The sequence below is a fragment of the Artemia sp. Qi Xiang Cuo genome, chromosome 14 (genome assembly GCF_049724085.1).
Source record: "Artemia sp. Qi Xiang Cuo chromosome 14, ASM4972408v1, whole genome shotgun sequence".
Classification (NCBI taxonomy): domain Eukaryota; kingdom Metazoa; phylum Arthropoda; class Branchiopoda; order Anostraca; family Artemiidae; genus Artemia; species Artemia sp. Qi Xiang Cuo.
The window spans coordinates 52,517,460-52,530,384 of record NC_142807.1 but is presented as its reverse complement, the minus strand read 5'-3'; the positions used below and the strand labels follow the sequence as shown (position 1 = coordinate 52,530,384).

Below are 12,925 nucleotides of genomic sequence, written 5' to 3'. Positions count from 1 at the left end.
CTTGAATCAATGTAATTGCAGTGCCCATTAACATATACTTGGAAACGCTTAAATGGAAGTCCTATCCCAACCATCGTATAACCTTGTTCATGGAACGACAAATTTTCATCTATAATTATCCCAAGATATCTAAACTGTTGTACCCGTTTCAGTTCGACATTATTTAAATAAAGAGAAAAAACATCAGAATTGACTGAACCAACTCGTGAAAATAGCATATACTGGCATTTCTTTTCATTTAATAGAAGAAGGTTTCGACAATACCACTCTGAGGTAGTTGTTAGAGTGCTTTGGATATGCAGGAAAAGCTGTGTTAAATCAGAATGGGAAGAAAAAATCACAACATCATCTGCAAACATAACAATTTTGCAGATCGGAAGAAACTCGGGCAAATTATTAATAAAAGAAGAAATAGGGTAGGACCCAAAACAGAGCCCTGAGGAACCCCACAATTTATGGAAAATTACTTAGAATGGATTCCATTTTAACAATCATGGCATTCAATTTTTTTTCAGCACGGTAAGATGCAAAAAATTTAAAGATTTTGAAGAAAATCCATATTTTTTAAATTTATTTAGTAAAAGACGGTGATCTACTGAGTTGAACGCCTTGGCCACATCCAAGAATTTAGCCAAGGCGTCCTGACCAGTGTCCAGCGCATTATTTATTTCAATTAAAAGCTGATGTAATGCTAGTTCTGCTGATTTTCCTTTAATGAATCCATACTGCGAAGGATGCAATATTTCATTATTACTTAAATAATTTTGAAGTTGTTTATGAGCAATTTTTTTCCAAAATTTTACTAAAAACAGATAACAGTGAAATTCCTCTATAGTTTGAAGGATCCATAGAAGTGAAATTCCTCTATAGCTTGAAGGATCCATAGAAGCACCTTTATACAAAGCTAATACATGGGCATTTTTTAAAATATCAGGAAAAACTCCATTTAGTTAAGACAAATTAAAAATATGTGCCAACAATGGGGCTATTTGTTTCACAATTTGTATAGACAACCTAAAATCATTCAATGAAAAACTTTGTTTTAGTTTCATTATATGTTTTTAAATTCCGGAGGTGCAATTTCAGAAAAATCAAATGATTTTGGTGCTTCATCGTCAACAACAAAATCAGTCGACTGACTCTCTTGCCTTTTTGTACTCGATACAATCCTAGACCCAAAAGTACTGATATGCTTTCCAAAAATATCGAAAATTCCTTTTGGATCCGTCACTTTTGAACCATCAAGTTCAAGACAATTAACTCCAGAACTCAAACGATGATTGGGGTGGATTTTATGATTGATTAGCGGCCATGTCTTTTTCATATTTGACTTATACTGTAGAAATTTATCGGAAAAATATTTTTTTTTAGCATATCTTATAATAGAATTCAGTTTATTTCTATAAGTTCTGTATTCCTCATAAAATACATCAGATTGGGCAGCCAGAATCATACTGTCGATGTTTTTTCCTTTTCATCTTAAGTGACGTCAAAATACCATCCGTAATCCACGGGTCACATTTTTTTGAAAACTTTCTGCGCAAAAATCTTGTCGATGTTGCTTGATCTTGGAGTTGCCTCATGTCATGGATAAATTTCGAAAAAGCATCATTAAAATCATTTGAATCAAAAATGGGGGTCCAGTCTTTATAATCAATCAATTCACGCAAAAGCTTAAAATCAATCAATGTTTGCTGTCGGTAAGAATTTTTATTTCCATATTTTTTAAATGCAGGTTGGAATAAACTTTGGGCTAAATCTAAAACAACACTAACTGGAAAATGATCAGACGTGTCAACTATACTAACAGAAGACTTTATCGCTTTAAAAGAAACACCAGAAAAGAAAGTGTTATCCAGCGAAGTTGCAGTAGTCTTTGTTTATCTCGTAGGTAGAGAAATACTTGGAAACAGGCCTAAACACAGCTTAATGTTCAGAAACTCTTTATGAAAAGCCACATCTAAATTCAACAAATCAAAATTGAAATCACCTGAAATTAATACTGGTTTTTTACATCCACCAAGTTTTACAACTAGGGGCTGAAAAATCTAAAAAAACTCTTTGGGGTTACTTGATGGCGGTCTATATACTGACCCAAAAATAAAAGGTTCACAGCCAATGAGATGTAATTCAACAAATAGAGTCTCACATAAACCTTCTTCCCAAACTGAAAAATCATCAAGTATATTAACAGACCAATCCTGTCGGACATAATTGGCCACCTTTCGCACTCTCAGACCTACACCTTGAAACAGACTTAATACCCGAAAGGGACAGCATAGACATTGAAGACTTTTGCGACAAAAAAGTTTCACATACAGCTACAATATCTTTAGGACTAGAATTTAATAAAAACTTAAGTTCAGTATTAGCGCTCTGCAATCCTTGTGCATTAACATGTAATACCCTTATCGGTATTATATCACATGTAATACCCTTATCGGTAATTCACGTTGCTCAACTTCATTAGTTAAAGGGTCATCCGAAAAACCACAATCCGGTAGTTTTCTGACATACTATACATCTTTATCACTCCCAGTCGAATCATTAAGTATCGCATCTAAGTTTAAATGGGATTCCAAAAACGACTGAAATCTATCCATATCACAAATAAACACAGAAAAAATAAATCAAACTCCAATTACAGTGAAGGTTCATTAGCCAGATTGAGGATCTGAGCCACATCGGTTATTGTTTTGCATGGTCTAATTTGCGAGCCATTTTTCACAAAAATGATGCCTCTCATCGTGTACACATTCTTATTTTCAAATCTGTTGCGAGCAAGCTTGAAAACCTCATGCCTCTCTTTCTGACATACTGTACATCTTTATCACTTCCAGTCTAATCATTAAGTATCGCATCTAAGTTTAAATGGGATTCCAAAAACGACTGAAATCTATCCATATCACAAATAAACACAGAAAAAATAAATCAAACTCCAATTACAGTGAAGGTTCATTAGCCAGATTGAGGATCTGAGCCACATCGGTTATTGTTTTGCATGGTCTAATTGCGAGCTATTTTTCATAAAAATGATGCCTCTCATCGTGTACACATTCTTATTTTCAAATCTGTTGCGAGCAAGCTTGAAAACCTCATGCCTCTCTTTCTGACATACTGTACATCTTTATCACTCCCAGTCGAATCATTAAGTATCGCATCTAAGTTTAAATGGGATTCCAAAAACGACTGAAATCTATCCATATCACAAATAAACATAGAAAAAATAAATCAAACTCCAATTACAGTGAAGATTTCCAATCAAATGAGCCCTTTTTGAAACGACAACGCTTTCTATAAACATCTTATATGCCCCCAGGGCATAAATTACAACCCTTACCCTAAGGGCTGTTAGGGTAGTTGTCATCCTCTATGACCTAATCTCCAGAACTTTCAACTACGTTAAACAAAATGGCTATCTCAAAATTTGGATTGGATGTATTTGGGAAATGTTGGGCGTGAGAGGGGCGTTAGTTGCTCTTCAATCACTTTTAACTGCTAAAAGAGGAAAGCCCTTTCAATTTCCATTCAAATAAATCCTTTTCAAGTTTCTACGACAACACTTTCTATAGAAACCTTATATGCCCCCAGGGCATAACTTACAACCCTTGCCCTTAGGGCTGGGGTGAGGGTTGTCATTCTCAAAGACCTACTCTCCAGAATTTTTTACTACGTTGAACAAAATTGCTATCTGAAAATTTTGATTGGATGTGTTTGGGGGAAGGATGGGCGTGAGAGGGGGGTTAGTTACCCTCCCATCTATTCCGACTATTAAAAAGGGCAGTAGCTATTTCATTTTCCACTAGAATGAGACCCTTTTGAAGTTTTTACGACAACTCTATCTATAAAAACCTTATATGCCCCCAGGGCATAACTTACAACCTTAGCCCTGGTGGCTCTGGGGATGTGTTTTGTTTCAACTACGTTGAACAAAATGACTATCTATAAACTTTGATTGAATGTTCTTGGGGAAATGGTGGGCTAATTACTCTCCGTTCACTTTCTACTATTAAAAAGGGCAATTTCAAATCAAATGAACCCTTTTTGAAATTTCTACAACAACTTTCTATATAAACCTTATATGTCCCCAGGGCATAAATTACAGCCCTTGTACTGAGGGCTCTGAGGGGGTTATCATCCTAAAAGACCTAATTGCTAGAATTCTTAACTATGTTGAACAAAATGGATATCTCAGAATTTTGATTGGATGTGTTTGGGAAAATGGTGGACGTGAAAGGGGCGTCATTCACTATTCAGTACCTTTAAACTGTTAAAAAAGGCACTAGTCCTTTCAATTTCCAATTGAATGAGCCCTTTTGAAGTTTCTACGACAACGCTTTCAGTTAAAACTTTATATGCCCCCAGGGCATAACTTACAACCCTTATCCTGAGGGCTGTGGGGGGGGGGGTTGTAGGGGTTGTTGGGGTTGGCATCCTTAAAGACCTAATTTCCAGAACTTTTAACTACGTTGGATTAAATGGCTATCTAAAAATTTTGATTAGATATGTTTCGGGAAAAAGTGGGCGTGAGAGGGGGGTTAGTTGCCCTCAAATCACTTTCGAATATTAAAAAGGGCACTACCCCTTTGAATTTCAAATCGAAAGAGCCCTTTTTCTAGTTTCTATGACAAAGATTTCAACAAAACCTTATATGCCCCCAGGGCATAACCTATAACCCTTGCACTGAAGACTGTGGGGGGAGTGTCCTGCTCAAAGGTATAATTTCCTGAAATTTAAACTGCGTGGAACGAAATGGCTATCTCAAAATTTAATTGGATGGGTTTGGAGAAATATTGGGCGTGGAAGGGGTGTTAGTTGCCTTCCAATCACTTTCGACTATTAAAAAGAGCACTAACTCTTTCAATTTCTAATCGAATGAGCCCTTTTCGAAGTTTATACGACACCGCGTTCTACAAAAACCTTATATGCCCCCATGGCTTAACTTACAACTCTTGCTCTGAGGGCTGTGGGGGGTTTGTCATCCTCAAAAACCTAATTTACAGAACCTAAAACTAAGTTAAATAAATGGCTATCTCAAAATTTTGATTGGATGTGTTTGGGGAAAAGGCGGGCGTGAGAGGGGGGTTTGTTGCCCTCCAATCACTTTTGGCTATTAAAAAGCCCTTTGAATTTCTAATCGAATGGGCCTTTTTTGAAGTTTCTACGACAGCGCTTTCTATAAAAACCTTTTATGCCCCCAGGGCATAACTTACAACCCTTGCCCTGAGGACTCTTGGGGAATTTCCTCCTCAGAAACAAAATTTCTATCTGGAAATCAACTGTGCTGAACAAAATGGCTATCTCAAGATTCCGATTGGACATGTCTCGGGAAATGGTGGGCGTGGACGGAGTGTTAGTTGCATCACGATCACTTTCGACTATTAAAAAAGGCAAAAACCACTCTAATTTTCAACAGAATAAGCCCTTTTCGAAATTTCTACGACAACTTTTTCGACACGAAGTGCCCTGCTCTAAAGGACAAAAACAATGAATGATATATTCTACCAACATCGTTCTTATATGCCCCTAGGGCATAACTTAAAACCCTTGTCCTGAGATTTTCTATCTGAAAATCAACTATGCTGAACAAAATGGCTATCTCAAAGTTTTGATTGGATGTGTGGGGGAATAATGGGCGTACGGGGGGAGGGGGGAGGGGCTAGTTGCCCTCCAATCACTTTCGACTATTAAAAAGGGCACTAGCCACTCCAATTTCTAATCGAATAAGCCCTTTTCGAAGTTTCTATGACAATTTCTTCGATACGAAGTGCCCTTGTCTAAGACCACGAAAAAAAAAAAAAAAAAACATTGTGCCCACATCGTTCTTTACTTAAGCAGTGCTATTGTGCTGCCTATGATTAATTTTTTTTTTCAGAGACGCTTCATATGGAAGGGGTCGTCGTAAAAACTTCAAAGGGAGCTCATTCGATGGGAAATTGAGAGTTTAGTGCCCTTTTTAAGGGTCAAAAGTGATTGGAAGGCAACTAACACCCCTTCCATACCTACGAATTCCCCAAATACATCCAATCAAAATTTTGAGATAGCCATTTTGTTCTACGTAGCTGATTTCCAGATAGAAATTATGTTTTTGAGGAGTACACTCCCCCCACTGCCCTCAGGACACGGTTTGTAAGTTATGCACTGGGGGCATATAAGGTTTTTTATAGAAAGCTTTATCGTAGAAACTTCAAAAAGGACTCATTCGATTGGAAATTCAAACGGCTAGTGCCCTTTTTAATAGTCGAAAGTGATTGGAAGGCAACTAACCCCCCTCTCACGCCCACCTTTCCCCCAAACACATCCAATCAGAATTTTGAGATAGCCATTTTGTTCAACTTAGTTGAAGATTCTGGAAATAAGGTCTTTAAGGATAACACCCCCCCTCCACAGCCCTCAGGGCAAGGGTTGCAAGTTATGGCCTGGGGGCATATAAGGTTTTTTTAGAAAGCGTTGTCGTAGAAACTTCAGAAAGGGCTCATTCGATTGGAAATTCTTATGACTAGTTCCCTTTTTAATAGTCGAAAAGTGATTGGAAGCCAACTAACACCCCTTCCACGCCCACCATTTCCCAAAGCACATCCAATCAAAAGTTTGATATAGCCATTTTGCTCAACGTAGTTGAAAGTTCTGGAAATTATATCTTTGAGCAGGACACTCCCCCCAAAGTCTTCCTGGCAAGGGTTATAAGTTATGCCCGGGGGGCATATATGGCTCTTATGGAAGGAATGCTTGTATACACTTCAGAGAGGGCTCATTTGATTGTATTAACTAAAAAAACAAATATTTTTAACTGAAAGTAAGGAGTGACATTAAAACTTAAAACGAACAGAAATTATTCCGTAGATGAAAGGGGCTGTCCCCTCCTCAACGCCTCGCTCTTTACGCTAAAGTTTGACTCTGTCTCACAACTTTATTTTTTAAAACAATACTCTACTTCTAAGTTACTTTAAATATACTTTAAGGACCTTAAGGTTTAGAAAATGGTTTAGAAAGCAATGTACTTAGTATAGTATATACTTAGTATATGCTTCTCGTTCTTGACGCAGATGAATGGCCAAAAAGAACAATCTTTGATAGTCGGTCCTTCTTCATCCATAAAGCACATTCTAATCCTCTCCACCTTTCTTTCATTAAAGCCCTAGAAAGGGGGATAGAACCACATTTTTTGTTACACATTGTTTGACGTACGGTCATAATATGATTGGAGTCTAATAGTATAAGATCTTTGGTTTATATCTAGACTACTCTATTACAAAAATATCCGCTGCTGATTCCTTATTTTTTTTTAATTCATAAGTTTTGTCAGTTTGCTTCATATATGATAGGTATTAGAAAAAAGGAGGGGGAGGGGAGTAGTCTTTAATAAAGTGAGTAGTTAATTGACAAAAAAGTTTTCCAAATGTAAAAGCTAAAATTAAACAAGTAGGACTGTGATTTTGTTGCAATCTATTTGGCTTTAATTAGATTTATAGGGGGAGGAGTTGACATAAACAGGATATGGAAGAAAAAAGTGAAGTCAATTATTCCTTTCCGTTGGTAAATGGTTACCGGGTTTTGTTCATATTGTGACACAGGGGTTGTCGTGTCTTTAGCAATTCAGTGTAATTAAATGCTTTTCAGAAAGTACAGTATAAATATGTCTTCAGAAACTATAACCGCAATTATACAAAAGTATAATTCATTATATATTTTCAATATAATATTGAAATGATATTTATTTTGTGAATAATAGAAGATATAATAATTTATTTTAGGTATCACCACAGCCAACAGCTGGACCTCCACCCATTAACCAAATACCTGTTTTAACAACAAGGAATCCTAATTTGGTCACTGTACCTATTCAAGAGCTACCAGCTCAACAAATGAATCAACCTCCAATAAGATTCCCTCCTGGATATCAGCCAGGCCAGCCAATGCCTGGATTCGGCTTCCCTCCTGGCCAAGGACCGCCTATAAGTCAGCAACATTACCGGTAAGTTCCTAGTTTCATTCTGTTCTATATCCCAAGCCTATAAAATTCGTAACAAAATAGTTTTTTTTCTCTCCTGGTATCAGAATATTTCTCCTTGAGGGGGAGGGGGGAGAAAGACATGTTCGTCGCCTTCCTCCACTCGCGCAGTGAATCACCTAGTATTTGATCAAAATTTGGGCAATAGAACAGTTTCATCCCGTCATAGATACAATTCTGAATGCTGCCCTTAGTTGGCGAGTTGACAACATCCTTCAGCAAATATCATAAAACACCCATATGGAAAATAACCCCAGTAATAATGAGTCTGCGATAAATTCCCACAAAGAAGACAAATTACTTTCAGACATACATTTAAAGGATCTTCAACTCGTCAAGATTGGATAAGCACCAAAACGTTCTGGAAGTACACATTGATCGCTCAGTCAAAGAGGGCAGAGCAGGTGTAGCCATTGTTGTACCCCAGCTATCGAAAAATGTAATCAGAAGGTTCCCAGGTGGCTTGTCCATACAGTCGGCAGAAATCAGCCACCAAAGAAAAACTTTCTGGAAGTACACATTGATGGTTCAGTAAAAGAGAGCAGAACACGTGTAGCCATTGTTGAAAAGAGGGCTTTGAAAAAGGGCAGAGCAGCTATCGAAAAATGTAATCAGAAGGCTCCCAAATGGTTTGTCCTTACAATCACCAGAAATTACAGCAGTAGTCGAAGACCTGAGACCTATCGAGCTGAAAAATCACAGATTTTTGTATTCATCTGTTCTAAATCAGCTCTCGAACTTGTAAGTAAAGTTCAGTTTGCACTACCAGACAAAGACATTCTCTTTCTAAGATATATACTGCTCAATTTCCAACAGCAACAAACGAAGATCCACTTTCAGCACATCTCTAGTCATTAAAGAATCAAAGACAATGATCGAATTTACTCCCTTGGCTTAAAGGTAATAAAGAATATCCCTTTAACTCAGAATAGACCCTCCACACTTGGAGACTTCTTGCGCCATAGACTTCTTTCATACTTTGTTAGGAATTCAAGGTCCAAGGTCTTACATATTCACCTAGGTGTTTGCTGTATCAAGCCTCATATGAAAGTCGCAGCATCTCCTGTTTGACAGTAATTTAACTTATTAAACAACGAATCTGCTAAGAGAGTGTGTAAGTCAGATTTATATGGCTCTAGATTTTCATAATAATCTCTGCAGCTCAACCAATAGAAAGAAAAGAAAATTTTTGCGATGAATAATGAATGTGGTGCAGGCATTGTGCATTAGCTAAAATAAGCGGGAAGCAGAGAGGGATTCCGAAGAATCCCATGGGACGAGAAACTTAGAATAAGAAACATGTACACTGTACCTGCTTATGGGTCATTGGAATTAGCGATTCTTTAAGACTTTGGCCTCATAGGTTACAATCAGCGGGCCAGAATCCATCTAATTTCAATGACTAACGAACTTGACGTTCTCACCAGTCTTTATTTGAGCGACTTAGTATTTGTGTGCGAGTTGTTTCTTCTTTTCTTTTTATTATACGTGTTCGATTTAGTCTTTTGTGGTGGGCTTTTAGAAATATTATGTTTTTGTAAGCTTTCCGTTTCCTATTTTCCACTTGCAAAATGCACAAAGGCCCTCCTGTAGCCCAAGTGCATGTTTTTCCTGGGCATACCTTTGTTATTTTATAATTTTATTATATTACTACTGTTGTTATTTGTTATATTCATGTTATTATTATTTCGTTTTATCTTTTTTATATCTTTGGGGTATATTTTTTATTTTTGTCATTTTAGGATTTTCGAATGACACCTTCGTGCATTGTAGCTTCAAAAGATATTTTCGTAAGTTTTAGTCATCAATTTTTGTCTTTTTCAGGCAGCCCCCTCCAAATCCGTTTTTTCCTGGACAACAACCTAGATTTCCACCGAACTTCCAAGGAAAGTCTCCGAACTTTGATCAAGCTGCGCAGTTTAGACCACCGGGTCCAGGACCAAGTCATCCAGGGCCAAACCATCCTGGGACTGGTCATCCAGGGTCAAGCCATCCTGGAACTGGTCATCCAGGACCAGGACATCCGGGACCGGGCCAAGCTTGGTCCGGTCAACCACAGTTTTATCGTTGAATTTTATTCAGACTTACTCTTTTATGTCTCTTACTAATATATCTTATTTGCTATTATGTCTGACGCTTGAGATAATTTTCGTCGGACATGTGGATTTAGAGCATAGAATGTGTTATTTAGCTACTAACTTCGCTTCGAGACCTTGGTCCTTATAGACTTCACCTTAGTTATTTTAATAGGTACTTGTTAATTATGACGCTTGAGATAATTTTCGTCGGACATGTGGATTTAGAGCATAGAATGTGTTATTTAGCTACGAACTTCGCTTCGAGACCTTGGTCCTTATAGACTTCACCTTAGTTATTTTCATAGGTACTTGTTAATTATGACGCTTGAGATAATTTTCGTCGGACATGTGGATTTAGAGCATAGAATGTGTTATTTAGCTACGAACTTCGCTTCGAGACCTTGGTCCTTATAGACTTATCCTTAGTTATTTTCATAGGTACTTGTTAATTATGACGCTTGAGATAATTTTCGTCGGACATGTGGATTTAGAGCATAGAATGTGTTATTTAGCTACGAACTTCGCTTCGAGACCTTGGTCCTTATAGACTTCACCTTAGTTATTTTCATAGGTACTTGTTAATAATGACGCTTGAGATAATTTTCGTCGGACATGTGGATTTAGAGCATAGAATGTGTTATTTAGCTACGAACTTCGCTTCGAGACCTTGGTCCTTATAGACTTCACCTTAGTTATTTTAATAGGTACTTGTTAATTATGACGCTTGAGATAATTTTCGTCGGACATGTGGATTTAGAGCATAGAATGTGTTATTTAGCTACGAACTTCGCTTCGAGACCTTGGTCCTTATAGACTTCACCTTAGTTATTTTCATAGGTACTTGTTAATTATGAAGCTTGAGATAATTTTCGTCGGACATGTGGATTTAGAGCATAGAATGTGTTATTTAGCTACGAACTTCGCTTCGAGACCTTGGTCCTTATAGACTTCACCTTAGTTAGTTTCATAGGTACTTGTTAATTATACGGAACATACTCAAGAATTTCGCTCTGTAAGATCTGACAAAAATCAATTTGCCTCTCTGCAATCGGTTATGAGTTGCTTATTTTGAGTGAGAAAAACTACAAGGTAGGTATTTTTTAATTAAATATCTAATATAAAGAGGCGGTTAGGTATTTAATATAATGCGTTCTGTGCGGCCTGCTTTCCATAATTCTGTTTCTAAAGTATTATATATTTGTCATATATCATGGTGTATTTCATTAGAATTAACCTAACTTCACTTCTTGGGTGTTTTCCGTATAATTAACAAGTACCCTTTCCTGTATTAAATTTGAGTTATTCTCTAGTAACTCCACTTTTATATGGAGCAAAAGTGTGGAGCACTTTTATGTATCAGCAAATACCTACACTCCATGTTTCGGTTGATTTAAAGTTTATAGTAGCAACAATAGTAAACAGCAAATTGCACCGCTGAGAAGAAAACATCATTCCAAGATGGAAAATACATAAACAAATTACGTACAGTATATGCAATGGATAACCTCCTTCAAGTCATCTTTCTACAAGTCTCTATAAGTCTAATAATATCTAATAATCTAATAATATCTAATAATAATATAATATCTAATAATAATAAAATATAATAATAATAATAATAAAATAATATCTAATAATAATATAAGTCTGATAATCACAACCACTCATTTACAATCTAACCTCAAAATGCTGTATAGCAACTATTTCTTATACTTGGGACATCCCACGGAGGTTGGTGCAAAAATGCAGCAACTTTAATCAAGCTGTTCAATTGGGCCATCAGATCTCTCCGTAACGACCTCTTGAGGACTTTTAACCAAAGATCGACCAGGGAAGACTTGAACGGTACAGAACCATTCTCGGGAGATATATTTCCCTCAAAGCCCGCTCATTCCATCAAAGTTTAACTTTTTTCGAACAGTGCTCGGAGAAAGAGCTCATTAGTATAACCCAGACATGTCGACATTCATAGAATAGAATATGATTTATTGGCTAAAATAGCACAAAAGCTAGCATAAGCACGTCAGAATTACCATAACAAAACAAATGTTATGTGATAAACATAAAACAAAAAATTGAATTAATAATAAAACTGATGTCATGGGATAACCATAAAACAAAAGTTACATCAATTATTAAAATAGGAAACTAAATAGGAGACAAAAGAGTTTTTGTACCTCATGGTCAACATTTGGGGATACAGGTCCAGTTGGGTATTTGGAGCTCTAAGACCATTGAGCCTTGTATTAGGAAGGGTTGGGGGATTTTCTTTAAAGGGAGGGAGAAAACGTCGATGATAGTCAGAATTAAGGCACTTGAGACCAAAATTCATGGTAAGGATGTGACGTCGTGATTCCAATGTAATAAGTTCAAGTCTAGCCAAACCTTCATTGTATGTAGTATAGGCTGTCCCCAGAATAATTTTTATTGCTCTTTTTTGAATACTTTCAATTTTAGAACATTGATCTTTGATCAGCATAGGGTATCGGACAGGACGAGCATATTCCAGAAAGTTAATTACATACGAACAAAATTTTATTCTAAGTTTGTTGATTGATATAGAGCCCTGGGTCAGAAAGGAGACAGCGTTAAAGAAAAACGACCTTACTTAAATAAGTGGGACATGGGCGAGTTTTATTTAAGTTTATTTTCCAACTGCACACTAAGCAGATTAACAGTATTTAAATTTGTTATGCAAAGGTAATTATTGATAGGGGGTATATTTAAAAAAAAGAAAATAACATGAAACTGCTTTTGGGTATGCTTAAGTTGAGTTTAACATTTTCAAGGTCATTCTTTAAATTGTTAATTAGTGAATCCAGTGTAATATTCAAAG

At 36.7% G+C, this 12,925-nt stretch overlaps 1 protein-coding gene across 1 annotated transcript in view; it reads left to right on the top strand.

Annotated features, from left to right (window-relative positions):
• Positions 1-10,132, top strand: part of LOC148944609 (uncharacterized) — a 45,238-nt gene extending 35,106 nt beyond the window's left edge. Inside the window, exons 5-6 of the mRNA XM_089099668.1 lie at positions 7,755-7,975; positions 9,836-10,132. Coding sequence (XP_088955794.1) covers positions 7,755-7,975; positions 9,836-10,082 — 468 coding nt within the window. The 3' untranslated portion in view covers positions 10,083-10,132. The remainder of the gene's footprint in view (positions 1-7,754; positions 7,976-9,835) is intronic.
• Positions 10,133-12,925: the final 2,793 nt, after the last annotated feature.